This window comes from Etheostoma cragini, chromosome 21 (assembly GCF_013103735.1).
Source record: "Etheostoma cragini isolate CJK2018 chromosome 21, CSU_Ecrag_1.0, whole genome shotgun sequence".
NCBI lineage: Eukaryota > Metazoa > Chordata > Actinopteri > Perciformes > Percidae > Etheostoma > Etheostoma cragini.
In genome coordinates, this window is record NC_048427.1 from 15,319,626 (window position 1) to 15,340,873 (window position 21,248).

Consider the following 21,248-nt stretch of genomic DNA (forward strand, 5'->3'; position numbering starts at 1 on the left):
CGCCTTAAGCTGCTTTAAGACCAAAAAAAGCAATTTGTTGATTTTCCTCAGGGTTGTGAGGTGGTAGTAGTGTCACTGAAACGGTCACTTTGTGTGACGTCCTGTTCTTTAACCCCCCCAATGCAGCACAAGTGGACTTTATTTCACAGTTGCTGTTTTCCGTCAGATCGTTCATACATCTCAATGTTTTCGACCGCACTTGAAGGCAGCTTCATTTCATGGAGAAGGAGAGAAATAAAAAAGACCAGGGAGACAGACAGACTGTGCTCTGTTGTTAACATTCATTTGTTCTACAAACCCCTGGGCGCTTCAGTTATGTGTTTTGTGGCAGCGATGGAGGCAGTGATGGTTCCTGTTTCCTTTACATGACTCTCACACCGACTCAAAGAGACCAACAAGTCTGATCATTGGTGTCATGATTGGCCATCGCAAAGTGAGCGCTGCGTTACTCAAAAAGTTGAGTTGGTCTCAACCTTTGTCGCAGGCCTGCTGGGTTTTATTCTCTCCCCCGCAGCGCCCACCACCGCAACCTAAACGCACTAACCCCCATTCAAAATTAATGGAAAGACCTACATTTTCACAGCATGTGACATTATGAATGCACACTTACTGCATGCTCCATTTGCTGGTGTGTTTTAGTCTGTACGTTTGCTGCATGCTAAACTAAATGGCCAAATGAGGCTTTAACACCATTGTGTGCTACTATTTAACATTAATGAACATACGTTATCATTTAAGCCTTTGCCAAACGAGTAGAAACAAATCTAATTAGGCCTATCGGTGCACAAAACTCCCAGTATGGCTCTGTTTACAAAAATGGTGTAGCCCGTTGACTGTCATGCAGCCCGAGTGATGCGTTCAACGTCACTGCGGAGAACAGACGACAGCAGCGTTCAGCTTTGGAAACAAAAAGAACATAAAAATTATAAAAAAATCAATCAGAAGAGACCCATGTTTTTTATTCTTCCTTAGCAACTGTGTGGAGGATGGGTGGGGGTGCAGTCACCTAAAGGCTTGCGTCATGTGGATGCGCCGACATTGTCAATACTTCCTCATGGGGGCAACAGAAACTATGCACTATAGCTTTAAGTAGCCAAAGTATTAAGCTTGTCCCTGATGTGCTGTTACCTCGTATAGCTTTGTTTCCGTGATGGGATTGGTTGTTAGTATGCTGCCAAGCAATATAACGCTGGTATGGCTACATTTCAGATTCTGTGAACAGTTTTCTATAATTTATGTTGTCTAGCCCTGATTGAGTGAATCACATTAATTAATAGTTTATACTTTTTAAAAAATACTTTATCACAGCATTTAACCACATGGTTTGTATGATGCCTCTGGTTATTGCTGAGCATTTATTGCCCCTCTTGCACTTGATGACACACCTCTAGTGGTCATATTTGAGGCCCTTGTCTCCTGGCAACAATGGGTAAACAGCTGACTGTATACATGAACAAGCTTATTTTCCTTTTTAATAGGTGCAATTTGTTAGGTGGCTTAAAATACATATATTTTTGATTTGCACATGAGCTAAGGTTGGGCTCAGGATATGTTATTTAAGCTTAAATAACCTTGATTTTTCCCTCCGGACATTTTGAAGAGAAATGTAGTGTTGTGTCTACATTGGTACAATGAGCCCCTTATGGGCTCTTATCAGCAGCCAGTACTTTGGCTCATTGGAAGCAGTTCAATGTCACAAATGTAACTCTCCCAAAATGCTGTGATGGACAGCTGTGGGGGAAATACCAGTGGAAATCTGGACAGGTTTGCCAAGACAAATGTGTGTTCCCCTTGACAAAAACCATATCTGACACTTTTTGTCACAGCTATCTCTATTTTTCTGTCTGGTTGTCGGAGACATTATTTCCTCACAGCCAGGGATTCTCATCAGATGGCAAAAACTGCCAGCTGTGGTTGGTGGGAAATCTGTGATAAAGCTGCATCAAAGCTTTGATGCTTCAATATGATTTTGATACGGATTATCAATCGATAATGGAATGACCACCCTGAAGGTGTCATGTGGTCAGATAAATGAAATGTAATTGTGGGCCTGTCTTTGTGTGTTGTGATATCTTAGGTATAAACCCAGCGGCAGCCTTCGGTGTTAAAAAACGAAGCCAATGCAGAAAATGCCAAAACTACGGTTCACTGAGGGGCCACTTGAGGCTGGCTCCAAAAGGGAGTCAATCCCCATAGATCTCCATGTTCAAATTAGCACAATTAACATGTTACCAGCCTGGTACATGAAAGATTATGGGCTCTAAACTTAAGGTACGACAACTGTGGGTAGGGACACAACGGATCACAAAACTCAAGGTTTGGATCGGATTGCGGTTTTGAGACATGGATCGGATCCATTTTCGGATCAGCACAAAAAAGGGAAGGGAAAAAACAACAATAACTCATGACAATAATAACTTATTTCCCCAGAAAATTGCTGTTAAAAAACAAAAAAACTGAGTATTTGGCCCTCTGAGACAGAGAGACTCGCACACGAGCCTAAACAGCACCTCTGATTCATAATTTAGTAATTTAATAACCATAACAGCTAGACCCTCACCAAAAGTTGCAGCTGAAAGCTAACGAGTAAGCGGGTAAGGAGGTTGCTTCCGGGTCTTTCTAGTCTCTACAGGGGGTTTTCTATCCACCTTTGAGCCTTTTTTTGGGGTCGTTGAGCATTAAATCCAGAACGTTAGATCCAACATTTATCCACTTTATGTCCATAATTCAGGGCGTTTTCGCTTATTTCTGCCACTACCTGCCCGCTCTGTCTGTATTCTCTCTGTTTACGGAAGTACAGGCACCAGCATGCCCATATTTGGGAGACAATGTCACACAAAGAGTATGGAGTCCTAAAGAGGTCAAACTTAACAGTCACACTATGGTCACACTAGTCTCATATGCAATCAAAGATACTAAAGCGGAACAAGATAGATGTATACTGTTTATTAGAGGAAATGGCCCCACTAGTTTGAGATTTGGCATATATTTGAAGAAATGTAAATAGTATGTGCTTTATATGAGTGATAATGTTTATTATGTTTATTTTTGATTATAGGAGAACTGTTTTAGACACACAAATGCTTGTGTAGCATTGCTGTGGGTGTAATATCAATAAATATGTAATTATTATGTTGATTATTGGCATAAGTAAATCTCATGGGGGCACACAGATTGTGTCTTTTAGCTCCCAGCTTTAGCAGCAGACTGTTGTACCTACCGCTCTTGGAATCCTCTCCAGTGAAATACAGTCACACTTTTTCACCGTTTAGCTGTCGGCATTTCAACCGTGTTCAAGCCAGCTACTAGCTAACGATAGGCTAACATCAACGTTACCGGGCCCATACTACTGGCCGATAGTAGGCATTACCCGATCTATTGGAATCAGCATATATATATATATATATATATATATATACTACGGTTTTTACAACTTCTAATTCTTCCCAATTTCAAATTATGTCCGCAAAAGAGAACTTTATCAACATCTGTTTTATCTATAAAGATGCATTTCTCTGTTTGTTCATGTCACTTTAATTTTATTGCTGCAAAATGGGATTGTCAAGCAGACAAACTGACCACCACATATATAATAGAAGATCTGTGAATCGATACAGTGTTGCCAATGAAAATATTTTGACACCATGCTGTATCAATCTTTACCCCACCCCCCCCACCCCTAGTGACTACATGTTTATACAGTCTATGGTAAAAACATGCAGAATCCCCTTGATTACCCAAAGCTAAAAAAAGTTGCATGTCCACACTCTTTATATTTCTTTATTTAAATTTCTACTCTGATATTTATATACTTAGTGCAACTGTTATACAGAATTTCCCTTCGGGGATAAATAACGTAATTCTGATTCTAATTCTGATAAAAGCTTTCACTCACTCATTCATTTCTCTATTTGCGTGCAACCCTGACTGTATAACATGCCCCCTAACAGTCCAATTAGGTTGACAGGCCAACACACACCGTAACCACATGCAGCCATAGGTCCTTCGGCCTCACAGTCACCCTTAACACGTGCCTTTCTGTCTACCAAACGGGAGAAAATCCTGTCACACTGCACGCTAAAGCCTAACATCAGCTTAGACATATTCTGCGGTGTTTAAAAAGGCCTTGTATAACATGAGCACACACACACACCTTTTTAATTTTTTTATTTTAAAGATTATTTTTGGGGCATTTTAAGCCTTTATTTAACAGGACAGATGAAGACATGCAAGGAGGGTTGACATGTGGCAAAGGGCCGTAGGCCAAAGTCAAACCCCGGGGATGCTGCGTCTAGGAGCACACCGCCACACATGGGCGCCCGCTCTACCAACTGAGTTATCTGGGCGCTGAGCACACACATTCTTCAATGTGGCTAAAAGTTTAATTTACCAAATTACATTCATATTCATATTATTTCTGTTCCTTTTGCATCCAGAGCCCTTTGGCGAAATAAGATGAGCTTTTTTTGCTTCTGGGTAGAAGAGTCTAAAGAGTCTTAATGATATTTGTCATTTGACTGAACAATAAGGGGTGTGATAACATTAGATACATTGAGGTCATTACAGCAATAGGAATCATACAAATCCATCCTTGGAGTCCATCCATCCATACCATTGAGAAGTCAACAGACAGATGTAGTTTTCTTTGTGCCTATAAAGATCCATTGTTGCACTCAGCATTTAGCCCCTGACTAGAGTGCAGGCGACATGTGAGGGAGGTTGGAATGACATTGAATTCCAATGAGGTGATAGTCAAACAGCAGCAGGTGGTGGAGACACAGTTTCATCCGTTTACAGCTTGTCAGTCTCGGCCACGATGCTTCGGAACATTTTCTGTTTGGATTCAGCCACAACAAGCTGTGTAAAATTTGTTTTTGTTGGTATTATTTATGATCCTGTGGTTGGCACATGTGTTTCTGTGCCTCACATCAGGCCAGCTAAAGCTGCATATGCCATTTTTGGGTGGATCAAGTGGAGTCTTTTTTTGTGTGTTGGTTGGGTTTACGGCTTATGTATGGTTTTGTTTAGGTGTAGCAGAGATAACTTTTTGCTGTACTACAAAGCAGCACCAACATGCCATGGATTTCTTTTAGTTATCTGGCTTCGCCAAACCTAACAACCGCGGTCACGACGGTGGTTAACAACTAGTTCAATCAAGCCAGAGTTTCTCAATCCAGCGATGCGTGCGTTCACTTAAATGAGGTGGTGTTTGCACAGCACTACCAATCACAAACATCCACCAGAGCTGCATATTTTCCACAAAAAGAGCAAACTATAATTCTACATAAATATAAAGAACACAGACACTGTTTAACAGGACACACACAGTACAGTCGCTGCTTTCTGAAACAGGATGGAAAGCTGGTGAAAAAAATAGCCAACGCTATTAATGCATAGGCACGTCTCACCATAGTTACATAAACTGTTGTTGTTTAGCCTATTATAATATGCAACCTAGCCTCAAGAAGCCAACAAATACCTTATACATTATCCCAAAATCTTAAAAAAAAATAGCCATAAGGGAATGTTAACGGGGTCATCGCTCTCTAAATGTTTAAATTTTCATGAGCGCACCTCTCTCTGCTCACCCAGCTCCAGCGGATCTTCTAGGAACGGTGACGCCGTTATCAACAGAGTATTGATTGATCCGTAGGTGATGCTTTAACATCTCTTGATCTCTAATCTCCAACATGGAGGTGTTTAACATAAGTTATCACAGCGGTTTAACCTAGTAACTAGTGATCAATCGTTGTGATACACAAAACCCTGGGTTGAACCTGAAGTTACCTCGGTAACGCCAAATCTTGGGCTAGGGTTAGTTAGTTTGGCTTCACATGAAGCATCTCATAAGAGGACTGCATGGGGTAGGTTGTGTTTGTGTGAACAGGTTCAGTAAGCCTAGTGTCACATAGACATTTATTTGTGTTTCTGTATCTGTAAGTGTTTGAGTGTTTGCTTGGGTAAATGTATTTCTCAAAACGTGTCAGTATTTCTCTTGCTGTTAGATAAAATAACAGTTCAGGCTGTTTGGCAAACTTTTTATACATCCCCGCAGACTGTTGACAAGTGTCTCCAGCGGCAGACAAAAGACGACGTGGACGAAAATGGAAGATAAGAGCCAATGTTTGAAAAAAAACATACACTTGAAAATGAGTGTTGCGGTGAGGAGAGCAAGGAGAAAGAGAGGCCTATATAGGCTATGGGATGCTGAAAGGAAGGGGGTGGGTGGGTAAGCGGTAGTCAGAGAAATCCAGAGGTCAGGTCATGGTCCGTGGAACGTACAGCTATCATCACAAAGGCAACCTCCTCAGCGGAATGTTCCAAATTCCTCTAATGATTCGTCGACTTCAGAGGCAGCATGAAACCCAACTTCCTGCTTCGCCTGAGTCTCTCTCCGCCTGGATCATCTCTCCATTGCTAAGGCCTTTGAGTTTTATAATCATTGTAACTGATGAACTAGCAGTGAGATGACATTTACACTGTACCATTGCACACAGGAGCATATCTGCACTCAGTCAGGTTGATCACTACTAGTGCAGTGTTTCTCCATGGTTTACTGGGGGGAGGATGCTACCCCTCTTAATTACAATATTACAGAATAGTGATGCACAGATTTGGCAGCGGCCCTGGTGTGATCCCATTGCAAGATGGACGTTTGCAAAAAGCAGTCTTATAGAGCCAGGAGTATTTCCTCTCTGACAGCCATGATGGATCAAAGCCAGTCCTCCTGGGAGTGCAGCTCATAAAACAAAACTCTATTCTTAATTCATCACGTCCACACGGTACAATGTAGTGAAATGTAAATACTGCATTTGACCTATAATACGAATTACGCCACCTTCACACTGGCACTTAAAACAGCTCAGATACGGCTGTGAAACAACCGGAAGTCATTCATTTCCAATGGAGATTGGCATGCGAATGGGTCCGAACGAGTGTGTATAAGCAAAAAAAAAAATTGGGTAAGTTTGTCATCCGGATACGTTAGAAAAATTGAACTTTTGTCACGGGTAACGGAGGGGCCCTGTCCGATAATTCGAGTGGAAGTTAACGTTGCTACGGTACTGATAAACAAAATGAATTCTTAACTTTTAAGTAAATAAAAATTATTTCATAATGATATGTTGCGGCTGTGGCTCAGTGGTAGAGCGGTTCCCTTCCAATTGGAAGGTTCAATCCCTGGCCCTGCGGCCCCATGTCAAAGTTTCCTTTGGCAAGACAGTGAACCTTGAGTTGCACCCGATTCTGCGCCATCGGAGTGTAAATGTGTGAGTGTTTATGAGCAGATGGTGTGAATCCTGAATCGTTCCTGTTCTATGTAAAAAGCGCTCTGAGTATTTGGTAAGACTAGAAAAGCGCTACATAAATACAGCCCATTTACATTTAAAATACAGCCCATGTAAATATTTCATTTTCATGGTTTCCTAATGTTATTAGGGCAGTCAAGACAATTGCTCACGTCAGTTAACGTCAGCTAGCCTGTGCTCGCTAGCTGACGTTTGTTAACGCTAACTATTTAGCTAGCCTGAGCTTGCTAGCTCAACTGACGCTACTCATTCAGACAGCATTCAGAATAAAAGGTTTCACTAGGGCTGAACGATTTTTGAAAATAACCTAATTGCGATTTTTTTTTCATCAATGTTGCAATTTGATATGGGATTATTTTTTAAGCTCTTTTTCTTTTGTATCATTCAACAAAGACAAGCAATACATTGTTGTACAGTATAAACAACACAAGATTAGATCAATAAAACAAGCTGTTCTTTCCTGGAGGCCAGGGCTGTATGTGATGATAAAATTAGGTGATACACAAATTTATATGACTGACATCTTTTATTTAACTACTTCAATCACAGTAGTAGAATGAGCACCAAGCCTGGTGGAAACAGTCATGTGAAAGACAGAAACAAATCACACAAACTAAAGTGTGGATTGCAGAAATATAAAAAATATGTATATTTACAACACTTGATTTGTAGTAGTATTAAGATTGTTATTTACTGTAATAAACATATGTAAACATGTGGATTGCACTTTTTAAACAGCGTATGGCATAGCGTTAGCGGGCCTGGTCTGCAGTGCAGACTGATTTGCTCTTGCGAGTCAAGAGAACCAATTGCAGCCGATGCAGTTAGGAAATCCCATTTTAACATTTTGCATTATTTTTGCAAATGCAACTAATGTTCAGCTCTACTTTTCTGCACGCAGCAGCCTTTCTGTTTATAGCTCTATAACCCTCAGATGAGAGGTCATAGAGAATTGGAGATTTGGACACTGACAGAATAAGTCTTTCTCTCCGCCATTTTCTCTCCTGATTTCTACTATTCCAACACTTTCACCAGTGTAGTACAATGTCAACTGGGGGGTGTATTGCATATTACAGAGCTGATTTCAATTCCAATCCGGAGAGCAAGTTTGGGTTCAGTGTCTTGCTCAGGGACACTTTGACATGTGGGCGGAGGAGCCTGGGATTGAACTGCCAGTCTTGTGGTGGGGGGGCACTCTACCTCCAACCCACAAGCCACCCCATAAAACATATGGGGGGCTTCTCGCCAGCCTCTGCTAATTGTAGTGACAAGAGGGGGAAGTTGAGCTGAGTGTGTTATAAGATCTGGATGCAACATTAATGGCCCGAGCCCCGTTTATTTCTATGAGAGTTGTTCAGTCGCCAACCGCCCAAAAAGGTTTTGGAGTTCCCGGGTTTATTTGACTTTAACCACTATGTGCAACAGTTCTTAATGAAATAACTATTACTTATCGGCTCCTGCCCGCGACACAAGCATTGCATTGATGGTAAACAGAATTACCATCTTCTCCATCTTACCATATCTTCTCCCGTCCCACAAGGAAAACACTTTTTTTTTTTGTGTAGTTTTAAGTATGGAAATGACGTTCTAGGGCATAATTACATTCAGACTAGTGCAATAATTACAGCTAATTTTAACTGGTTTGCATTTTAGGAAATGCAGATAAGGGTGTTAAACGAGAATTACCTGAGATCCCCCGCACATTATGCTGTAATGCCCTATTAGTATTTAAATGAATGAACTGAATGAAGTGGTGAGGTAACAAGCTGTTTCGGAGCCAGGCAGGTCGTACTGGTGGGGGCTCTTTAATGGACACATCCAGCAGTTCATCAGCGGTTCCTCCCGGTTTTATTGGCTGTTGTCGTAAACGCTGGTTTTGGTGCTTGTACCAGGCAGGCGGGAACCTCCAGCTTTTTTGATGAGTGGAAAGCGTATTTTATATATATATATATATATATATATATATATATATATATATATACAGTATATTACAAAATATTGTCAGTGTTCTTCTAACAACGTCTGTTTCTCTTTGCACCCTGCAGGTCTTGAGAGGACAGCCCCATTGAATGCCCAATCATAGCGTTTGTCCAAGGCTTCACCATGAACCGGAACAAGCGTGAAAAGGAGTACTACAGTATAGATGTGGGCGATTCAACTTTTATGGTTTTAAAGCGCTACCAGAACCTCAGACCCATTGGATCGGGAGCACAGGGAATCGTCTGGTGAGTCAAAGAACAAAACAAACATCCTAATATGAGAAGAAGAAAAAAGTCTCGATCTCAGGACTAGGGGCTTGCCATAAAAATGAAAAAAAGTTGAATGCTAGACTTGTCAGACATTTTGAAGTCCCATTCATTTTCAAAATATTGTGATATCCCAAATACTACTCTGCGTTTCATCGTAAATCAATGTATTTCTTTGTTCACATCTTGTTTTCTGACCTCTCTTTGAACTACAGGAGCAGTTTTTTCCCTGTCAATTCCTGAACATCCAGGATGCAAAATTAACCTTTTGTTTGTCCTTTGTCCACCAGCCAAACGGCTAGCTAATGTTTAAATTTTTCAAGCCACCCAATACTTTAACAATACTTTTTTGGCGGGTGAGTGAAGGAAATCTACCAGCCATTTGCATATATTGGAGCCTGATGCTAATTTTGAGCCCTGCTTTCATCATTTAGAAAGCTAAAACATGACTATATCTGTATTAATGCTATTTCTACACAGTTATGACTTCTGTGGATGAGCTCTCTGCAGTGGCTCAAATGTCTAGAACAACCTCTAAAAATCTATATATCAGTCCGAAAGGGTAGTAACTTCAGAATCAAACGTTCCACATTGGAACTGTCAGGTGAGGGAACATTTGATGGAGGCTGCGGCACTCGGCCTTTGCCAGCCGGTGGCTCTGAAGGTCGATGACATCAGATGTTACAATATAAACATAAGTTGCATACAATGCAGACGTTGATGCATAATGTAGCATATGTTGACAGGACAGTTATGGCATGTGTTCCCTGTGTATTTTTTTAGATGTGAGAAGATTTAGGGAAAGGCGGTGTTGAAATAAATTTGAATCTGAACTCCAGAATCACTCGGGTCCATGTCAGGAGTAGTTGGTGTATTAAAATGATCAAATCCTACATCAACAGTTGGACCATGATGGCGTGAGGGCCAATAATCAGTCCATCCCTAACAACGATATAACTTGCGATAAATAAACAGATAATCGAAGTCTACTCAGCTCTGCATTTCTGCTGCTTTCAGTTGAATTTAAAACAAATAAAGGACATTATTTCCAACTTTCTTATTTTGAACAAATTTAAACATTGAATTGAATATAAAAGTACCCCCACTTAAAAAAGCTTTTAAAGTGCAGTTTTTTACTGATATTTTTCTTTCGACTTACTCAAACGTCTCGCAGATACGCACATATGTTGCAGTCTTTCGCAATGTGTTAATTGCGGCAGTTGATAATGCAACAGCGATTTAAAAAAAAATATATATAGATAGATAGATGCATACAATATACATGAAATAATAGGAATAAAAGAAAAGAAAAAATATTTGAATATGCACAAGATGGGAATACAAAATGTGCAACTGCTTAAATAATTTGCTAAAATGTATGGTGAGTGTAAATAAACCAATTGTACAGGTTGCACTTAGTGCAGTAGTGTGGGGTCCAAAAGTCTTATCTAGCAATATTGTGGCTCCCTGGTTAAATTTCCATCACCCCAGCGATTTATTGGACCATCATTTTTTTAAATGTCCAGAATAAGGCTCTTGCATCATAAGCTAATCAGGAACTCCTCTTAGTTCTTTGCACATGAGCATCAATCGAGATTTTATTTTGATATGTGACAAATTGCTGGTTATCAAAAATCCACATCTGCCATGCTTCCCTTGCATTTGCTCTAACTTTGCAGCGTCTTTAAGATTTTATTTAAAAAAAAACAATGTTTTACCCAGATTGTCCCAGATCCAAGGGAACAGGCTGTCCAGCTGTCTTGTGTTTCTAAACCAGAACATGTGCTGAGTGACCAGAAGAGTAGAAACCTGTGTACAGTGAAATCCAATCCAGTACAACAACGGCGTGGTGTTGCAAGGCTTTTGTAATATTTCTGTTCCTCCTAGGAAAAACCCATGCTAATTTTGTTTTTTCACGTTATTGTATTACAATATAGTATATTTTCTGGAAACTCATTTTGGAGATTAAATAATGAGACAGGAATGTCCTTTTTTAGGCTTAGATGGGAATTTTCAACCAATGTGTGTTGTCATATACATGCAACAGTCCTGCTTTATTGATTGGCCCACACTGATCTAATACAACCAGACATATCAAAGGGAAGGGATGTATATACAGATAATTTATATGCATATTAGGGGTGCTTGATTCAGAGAATGTCATGATTCAAAATTGATTTTTTAAGCTCAAGATTTGATTCAAGATCCATTTTTCAATTCAATTAAAATAAACGATTTCAAAGTTTGTAAATATATTTCATTTTCCTTCTGATAGTGTACACGGCATTACAAAACGGGAAAAAAAGTAAATCTATTTTTGGAATTGTATGAATCGATTTTGAAGCTGTAGAGCTTGAATCGCAATACAAATGCGAATTGATTTATATTTTGCACACCCCTAACATCTATACTGATAGATTATATATTTATGCATATATGGTAGACATATGAGTGTGGTCTAGACCTACTCTATCTGTAAAGTGTCTCGAGATAACTCTTGTAATGAATTGATACTATAAATAAAATTGAAGTGAATGAGTTTGGCAAAATATTAAAAACACCCTTACATATAGTCCAATACAGGAACACTATATATGACAGCCATTACAATACAAAATGTGCAATAGACTTTAACAATGAACCCATAAATAACTGTCACCTGACTCAATGGCCGGCAACTTCTCTGTCAACTTCCCACTCCCTGCGCTGCACTAGAAACTTTTCCATTAATGTACATGTACAATGTACATTGATTGTCTCAGAAATAATTGCAATCAACAACAGGATTGTCTCTTTAAGTCAAATTGAAAAAAAAAAAAAATATTATTACCTTTTGTAAATTAATTCAAGTTTTGACTCAAATCCAGGTTATATATCACAGTAGTATATCACCCAGATAATAATGTGATAACAAATAAAAAGCCAAATCTTGATGCTGCCGCTGTTTTGTTATTAAAGCAGTCCCCATCACTGTGATTCAGTACTTGGTGACTAACCGTGTCAGACAGCAGCGTGTGACCAAACACACTGCGCCTGGTGCAGGTGTGTTTAGGGTGTATCCAAATCCACTTTTGCTAGTTCAAAGGTGGAAAAAAGGGTCAGTGCGGCGGTTGCATGGTTCAAAAGAATTGAACTTAGTGTCTTCATTAATTCATAGGTGTGTTTTGGGCGTAACATGCAATAAACCAATCAGAGGTCATCTCCCATTCCTTTTAAAAGCCAGGGCGTTTGTACCTTGGAGCGTTGCTATTATGATGGCGGATTTGCACCTTTTTATATTTTTATTTTTAATCTTTTGTGTGTGTGTAACAAGCATGGTACGTGCGCTGTGCTCAAGCCTAGGCACATTTTACTAATTTACTGTTAAAATAAAAAGGAATTGTCTTTCAACCATGTTTTTGTTGGTCAATGGCACGATCACACACACTTCCAGCTACCTCAAGATAGCAATACGCCAACAATTCACCTGAACACACCTCCCTGTAAGAACAGCTCGCCCATGGGTGCAAAGATGGCCGTAGGTGCATTTGCTAATAAAACGACGTGGGCGCAGGACGGCAAATTAACTGCGGCGGTCTTCAAATAGCAAAGACACTTGCCTCGGGCTTTGCTCTCCGGAGCAAGATAGGGCCCATTGGGCTTCAAGCTAATGTCTCCTTCGGATTCAAAAGCATGGGTGTATGTCTTGTCCTGCACCTTCACGGAAGGCTTGCGTCACATGGATGTGCTGACAGTGTTTATTACTTTGAAACTACGCACTGTAACTTTAAAGTACTCAGAACTTCAACGTTTACAGACGTTGAAGTCCAAGATGTGTTTATGTTTATGTCAGTGCATTTGATGTCAATATGTGAGGTGTGTAATGTGTTGTTGTCTTGGGGCACACCAAGACCAATTCCTGTCAACTGCACTGTGGAAATGACTAATAAACTTGAACTTCAAAGCAAAACAAAAACAAATGTTATTGTTGACCAAATTTTTTTTTTTTCTGCTTTCATTCATTGCCTACAGTTCAGCGTATGACCACAACTTGGAGAGGAACGTTGCCATCAAGAAGCTGAGCCGGCCGTTTCAGAATCAAACTCACGCCAAACGGGCCTACAGGGAGTTGGTGCTCATGAAATGCGTCAACCACAAGAACGTAAGAGTTCAACTTTCCCCGGCCTATCCCCGCTCTTTTGGGCATTTTTGTTATGTTTCCATGGCTAGAGCGATGTATGTTTGTCCCCGATGGGATTCTTTCAGGATACATGAGTGCCGATTGTATTTGTGTTGCGATTTACATTTATTGCGATTCTAGAAGTATTGCTATTCGATTGTATTGCATATTGTCATTTTCTTTTCCTTCTTCAACAAAAACAAAATTTGAATAATACACTTCTAGATACAATATATCATAAGACATTTCTTTAAGATAATTGTTTTCTAAAAAGAATGCACATCACATGTTGTTCAGTCAGTCAGTCTGACATTTGAGATTCTTTGTAATTCTAACCCTCCTGTTGTCCTCGGGTCAAATTTGACCCGTTTTCAAAATGTTTCTCTATCAGAAATTAGGGTTTCTTTCAACCAAATTCTCAAAATCAATAACCTGGATGGTTATCTAGAATACTCAGAACAAGTAAAATGAACACAACTACTTTTTATTATGTTTGATTTAATTTAATTTTAATGCATTGGAAAAAATGATTAAAAGTACGTAAAAAAAAGTGAAAAATAATGTCCGGAAAGACAACTTAAATGTCAAAAAGCGCAGAAGAAATTGATAAAAACATCGGACAAAGTGACCGGAAACACGGAACAACTAACAAAAAGTTGGGAAAGCGACAGAACGTTTGACCCAGAAAATCTAAAGTTGCATGATCAATACTAAGACAACACATTGGCTAGAAGTATTGCGTTTCTATCGTATTGAGCATTGCGATTTCTTTCCTTTTAAAAAAAGAAAGAAAAATAATTCAATTATACGCTTTTAGATACAATATATCATGAGACATTTCTAAAAACAACTTGTTTTCTAAAATAATGCACATCAAAGGTCAGTCAGTCTGACATTTATTTATTTTTGTAAAGAAGAACATAACATGTTTTCTGCTTTCGCTGTAATTTGCTGGAAACAGATATGATGTAGTACCACATACACAGAAAATATTTAGTTCAATCATTGGTTAAAAACCACCCCTGTATGTTTCCATATATGAATTTTACTGTTAGTGATGTTGGTAGATGCTGAGCTGTGACATCTTTACTTTCCTATATTACATACCGCATTTGTTTGAGTTTAAAAGAGAACTGATGCCGTAAATTGTACAAGCACAGAGCAAGCCAGATTTTTTTTCTTTTTTTATGCATCAGGTTGTTATTTACATTAGGAATCTAACCCCCCAAAAAGGATGCCGATTCACCACATCCATAGTGAAAAAGGCATATATTCAAAAAAATATTTCATTAATCGATATCAGAACACCCACACAAAGATACATTTTAATTTAGGAGAGTTGATTATTTTAACCCAGCCCTGTTGTCATATGTCTTGTTGCCATGAATACCGGCTTACATATGGGTTTAAATGCACCAAATGGTTTAAGATTTTAAATTTGTCAGGATGCAAAATGTTGAACAAGCGTATAGGAGTGAATCTCCACTAGAAGTAGTAGTGCACACTTGGATGGAGCACAGCTTGCCCAGAAGGGAGCTCTGCAGATTGAAAACTAAATCAATGTGAACATCAGTCTTGTCTTGCATCGGGCTGCATTTTAAACTGCCTTGTTTGATTGACAGGTGATCTTGAAAATGGGAATCTTGTTGATTACCACAACGCTCCTCCGTGCGGCTGCCCTAACTCAGTTTCTTTTTTTTCGGCAGATAATCGGCCTATTAAATGTATTCACACCACAGAAGACACTGGAAGAATTCCAAGATGTGTGAGTATTACTGATCCCAAATAACATCTGCACGCTGCGGGTTTGTATAATCAATACAGGATGTAATATGCCGGGGGCTTAGCAGCGTAGCCGGATCTCTAGTTAGTGTGGTAACCTGCCTTATTGCAAGCACAGGGAGATTTATTTCACGGAATACATGTAATTAGGATTTCTCTGTGGAATGCTTTGTGCAAACTAGATTCAGTTGGTAGATTAACAGGTGGAGATATTTCATCATAAAAGAACTGTAAGCACCAACTTAAATTACCATGAAATAAAAATGCTCATATTTGATGTCAATGGTTCATTAAGAGAAAAATATGGTATCAAGACACACCTATCTACCACATAATGCTTCTGGTGGAGTGCAGCTTCTGCTTCATGTCCTAAGTTTTATTTATTTTGTAATTTTAATGTAAATATAATTAGGTGACTTTTGTAAATTTGGGTGGGGGGGGGGGGGGGTTGATGGTTTCACAGAGGATGATGTTAACAAACATGATTAATGCCATCCTCTAGAAGCTGTGTGTGTGCGTGCGTGTGTGGCACTGTGTGGAACTGTGTCTGCCTGATTGGAGCTAAAAAGGATAATTTGGCCAAATCATAGCCAGAGGGCCGCAAGGCAAACACGCAGTTAGAAGACAGAGGAGAACGCTCCACTTGGCTGTGTGTTTGCATACCTGAATGCACACTTGCATTACAGCGTGCATGACAGTGCAATATCCTTCTCTGAATATACATACTGTATGTGTGCATACACTCATGCTTGCACAAAAACACGCAGCAGTGCATTTTCTATTTACTACTTATAGTATTAAAACACAATGGATATATAGAAATATCATCCAAGCAGAAGTTCTACTTTTCAGTTTGCAAAGCTATACGCTCTGTTACCAAAATCTATATTTTTGTATAAACATCTGTCAGGAGGTCCTTACTCCATGTCACGACTGATGATGTAACAGCTGCCAGACAACGTAACATCATCGCTGTTTGGAGAAGGACAACCATTACACTCACTTCCTAAATGCTATTTAAAAACAAGTGCTGCATGAGTGAGGAAATGAGAGATCAAAATGTAGCTTTGAGCCTATTTTTGCTAATAATTAAGATAGTTATGTCTTTATAACGTTTTATGCAACACTTTTGTTTATCGATGTTTTTAACTTTTTTCTACGATTTTGTCTCATTTTTGAACACGTTTGACGCTTTTTTTAAAGGTTTGTCACTTTTTTTATGTTTTCAACACTACGTATCACTAACTCTTAGGAAATTATACCATATGTTTGAGTTAGAAAAGCAGAAATTAGGAATTGTTTAGATTAGAATTAAAGGAATGTCTGTTGATGGATAATCACAGACTGGAATATGTCAACTTTTACTCAATGCTTTTTCAAAACCGCTTCAATTTTTTCTTCATATGCTATAAAATTTAATAAGACAAATAAAAAATGTTTAAAATGTACACTGGTTAACTGTTTTACAATATTGTTTGTTACTAGAAGGCCATTCTGTGAAAATACAGACAAGCTCGACGAGCTTGCATCACGGCACACACCAGTGGTGGCGTGTCTAATGGGCCGGCGTGGCAAAGATGGGGCTGGGCAATATGGAGAAAATCAAATATCAATATATTTTTGACTAAAAACCTAAATATCACAACAATATTGTAGTGTTGACTACTGGTGCTTTCACAAAATATTTACGTAATTTTAGATTTTTGATAAATAATCATCAGCAATGTGGATATAATGACTAAGTGGGTAAAAGCAAATAATAGAAAAGTTACAACAGTCTGGTAAGTTAAGAAAATGACATCACTTTATTGTAATACAGCCTTTAAAACCAGGAAAAGACAACACTTTTGCCATTTTACAATATGCAAAATCTAAGACGATGTCTAGTTTCATATCACGATATCAGTATAATATCGATATATTGCCCAGCTCTAGGCGCAGTGCATTCTGGTAGTTTTTCTATTTGCAGCAGAGGGAAATTGCATGTCATTTCCTTGGTTTTCTTGGGTCATATGGCACCAATTTCTAAATGTTTGTGCCCTTCTACTGCACTGACAGCACCGTTGTTCCTCTTTCCAACGGTAAAATAATGCTTTAAGTTCACAGCTATCTGGAGGTTCATTCAAATGTCCAAAAGTTATTAGTAAAATGTCCAAACATGATTAGTTAAATAGCCATAGTTAATTTTGATAATATGAAAAGCAACGTAAAATGTTGGAAAATATTAGTAAAATGTCTGAAAAGAATGTAAAATAAATATCTATTTTTCCTGATAAGTCATTAACCACTTTGACCCTATCACATTACATTTGTATTATGTTTAAGTAATATCACATTGTCACATAAGTCATAAAAATGTGCATCTGGTTAATGTAAAACAACTGGTGAAGCTGATTCTCTGTGCGTGTATGTCTGCATGCCTGCGTGCGTCTCTGCAGGATTACCTTAACCTCTGTGCTTTCCCTGTAGGTATATAGTGATGGAGCTGATGGATGCCAACCTCTGCCAGGTGATCCAGATGGAGCTGGATCACGAGAGGCTGTCCTACCTGCTCTACCAGATGCTGTGCGGCATCAAACACCTGCACTCTGCCGGCATCATACACAGGGTGAGGCTCACTCATATACTGTCCGTGCAAACACTTGAAACAGCTGGCATGTATCGTCTCCAGATAGTAGCTCCGCACTTGGGATGTAACGGAATGAAACGTTAAACTCACGGTTATACACTTCAGACATAGTCCTCTTAGAGGGCTGATAAATGTCATCTCCTCCTTCCGCCGTGATTCCAACCTTAAGAAACGCATGTTTTAGGCTTGGCAGTGGGCCTGCGCAGCAACTTCAGGAGACTCGGATGAAGCTGGGAAGGATTAAACACACCGTTTCCTGACTGTGGTAATCCACTGTCTATAAACCAAATTTAAAGGAATCGGCAAATAACACTAGTCTCGCTTTGCCAGACCTTCCTCCACAGCGCTGCATAGGAGGGTCTGTCGAGTCAACACAGCATTTTGGTATAGGAGAAAAAATGCTCTGGTTTATTGGCATTTCTTTAAACCAATCACAATCATCATGGGCGGCACTAAGCTCCGTACGGTGCAGCTTTGTCATCGCCTTCCTCGCCTCCTGCAGCCGGCAACAATCCCAGAGCGCCGGGGTGTAGGGGGTTTCCTCCATGCCTTCGCAGCAACTAACTAGGCATAAATAGGTAATTGAGCACTGTAGGGGTTATGACCATATCAGTAATGTTTTTATATGGAAACGGGCTAAATATGCATGTGTCTTGCACAGTAATAACGTTACTCCCAGCTGTAGCTCGCCCTTGGAGGAGCTGCTTTTTCTGCCTCTTGCACTTCTCTGTCTGGTTCTTTCCAACTCTTGTGAGGCCAGTTCTTTTGTATTCTCGGGTTCAAATAAATAAGAACGACCATCAAACTCATGTCCGCTAGGAACATCAAGGACGCTGAACTCCTAAAATAAACTCTGGAACTTTTAAAACAAATTAAGTAATAAGGTTCCAAAGTTTCCTCATGACTAAGAACTATTTATGTAAGAAAAATCAGTCTAGCACGTCAAGGAAAGAATCATTGGATGCCGAGGAAGAAAGCACCGCAGGTTACCTCACCTGTTTCAGCTGGGAGAGGATCAGCAGAGAGCGAAAGGGATTGTGGCGCTGCCTAGATGAATGAAGTTGAATTAGTTGTGTTGATCAGTGCGGTAATAAAGGACGAAATAAATGAGGCAATGGATAAATTACAACCTTAGTTTGATGCACTACAACTCAGACTGAAAGATTGTACAGATAAACTCGCAGATGGGGAGTTGGGCCTGTCCGGCATGAACGACAGAATGAATGAAGCGGAGCGCGTGTGTAAAGCTCTCCAGAAAGAAAACAAAGAACTGAGAGACAAATCGGAAAAGTTGGAGAGTCACAGCCAAAGAGTTAAGTATTTGGCCTCAACAAAGATTTGGAAAAAGGAAATTGCGCACAGAGTGGGGCCTGCCACCAAACATGGCTCAAGACCGATGATCGCCGAGATGCAGAGGTATTCGGCCAAAGAGGCTATTTTACAAATAGCAAAGCAAGTAAATGTGTTCCATTTTCAGGGATGAATGTTAAAATCTTTCCGGACTTAACAGCAGAAGTGTCCAAGAGAAGAGCGCAGTTCAAAGATCTGAGAATTAAACCACATCAGGCAGGAGTAAAACATAGTCTGATTCATCCTGCGACACTGATCATAGCATTTAATGGAGAAACAAAATACTTGCAAGATAATAAATCAGGAGAAATCTACTACAATCAAGTGATTGGACTGACACCTCCTGGCAATTGGGTATCGATGGGACTTGCAGCAGAAATAAGTGCATCAGATGCAGGTATGATGAACTGAATTGAGTTAAGAACTGGCCGGATATAAATCTTCGGAATTGGGAATTGGTAAATGGACATAAATTGGAGAATATAATATGTTGTATTATTACTGATTCCACATCCTTGAATATTACGATGATTCATTTATTATTGATTGGCTAAAAAGGACTGTAGATATTTGTCTAAGTAGTTAGTACTATAAGTGCCAGGTAAAAGATTCAGCAACATTTTAAGAGTTGGAACCTGAGAGAAGAAAGATATTGATCTTTGGTATGTAACATAAACTACCAAAGAAAGGTCCTAAAATTGCCCATATTAATATATGCAGTCTCAGGAATAAATTTAATGATTTAACAGAAATACTGCAACCAAAAAACTTGCACATATTGCCAGTGTCTGAAACCCATTTAGACTTTACATTAGATGATGTAACTTTGATGATTGATGGATACAACATGTTTAGGAATGATAGGAATTCATTTGCGGGAGGAGTTGCTATTTACATGTTCAACAGCATATGTCTATCAATGTGATGCAATACTTGATGTATTCTAGTATTGAAGTAATTCGGCTAAAGGTTAGCCTGAAACATCTTAAGCCAATACTCATTGGATGCTGTTATAGACCGCCAAATGCTAATAGTGAGTGTTATGACAAAATATGTGATATGCTAGATCATGTTAGTATTAGGAATCTTAAGACCTACTTAATGGGTGATTTCAACATAGATTGATCCTAGGAAAATTAAACTAATGAGCACAGCAACGGCATGCACATTATCACAGGTAATTAATAAACTGACTAGAATATGTATGAAAAGAGATGGCACTCAGTCAGCTTCCTGTATTGACCACATGTTTATAAATAGACCATATTTTGCTGAAATTGCTTATCTGTGCAAACTGGTTGCAGTGACCATAACCTTATTGCAATTATAAGGTAAACAAAAATTCCTAAATTGTGTCCAAAAGTAATAATGAAAAGGTCATTTAGAAGATTTAATCAATTACAATATGAAGATGATGTCAGAAATGCTAACTGTTCAGAGGTAATTCTACAAAAGGATTCAGAGAAAGCATTTGTTTTTTGTTTAAACTTTAATGACGATTGTAGAAAATCATGCACCAATTATACATTTTTTTTAAACTAGATATAGTTGCTTAGAAATTGTAACTTAAATAGGAAGAAGAAACTGTACTAAAACAAGAAAATTACAGAAATAAAACATGATAGTAAACAATTTTAACAACACAGACAGTTTGACACTAACATTGCACACACAACTCACTATCTCACACACCCACCATACACTCCCCCCCCCCCCCCCCCCCCCCCCCCCCCCCCCCCCCCCCCCCCCCCCCCCCCCCCCCCCCCCCCCCCCCC

The 21,248-nt window shown here is 39.3% G+C and overlaps 1 protein-coding gene across 2 annotated transcripts in view; it reads left to right on the plus strand.

Moving 5' to 3' along the window:
* The window catches only part of mapk8b (mitogen-activated protein kinase 8b), a 45,273-nt gene that overhangs the window by 2,095 nt on the left and 21,930 nt on the right, over positions 1–21,248 (plus strand). For both annotated transcript variants that reach the window (XM_034859970.1, XM_034859969.1), the window contains exons 2-5: positions 9,353–9,532; positions 13,565–13,694; positions 15,419–15,477; positions 17,964–18,102. In XM_034859970.1, coding sequence (XP_034715861.1) covers positions 9,411–9,532; positions 13,565–13,694; positions 15,419–15,477; positions 17,964–18,102 — 450 coding nt within the window. In that variant the 5' untranslated portion in view covers positions 9,353–9,410. The remainder of the gene's footprint in view (positions 1–9,352; positions 9,533–13,564; positions 13,695–15,418; positions 15,478–17,963; positions 18,103–21,248) is intronic.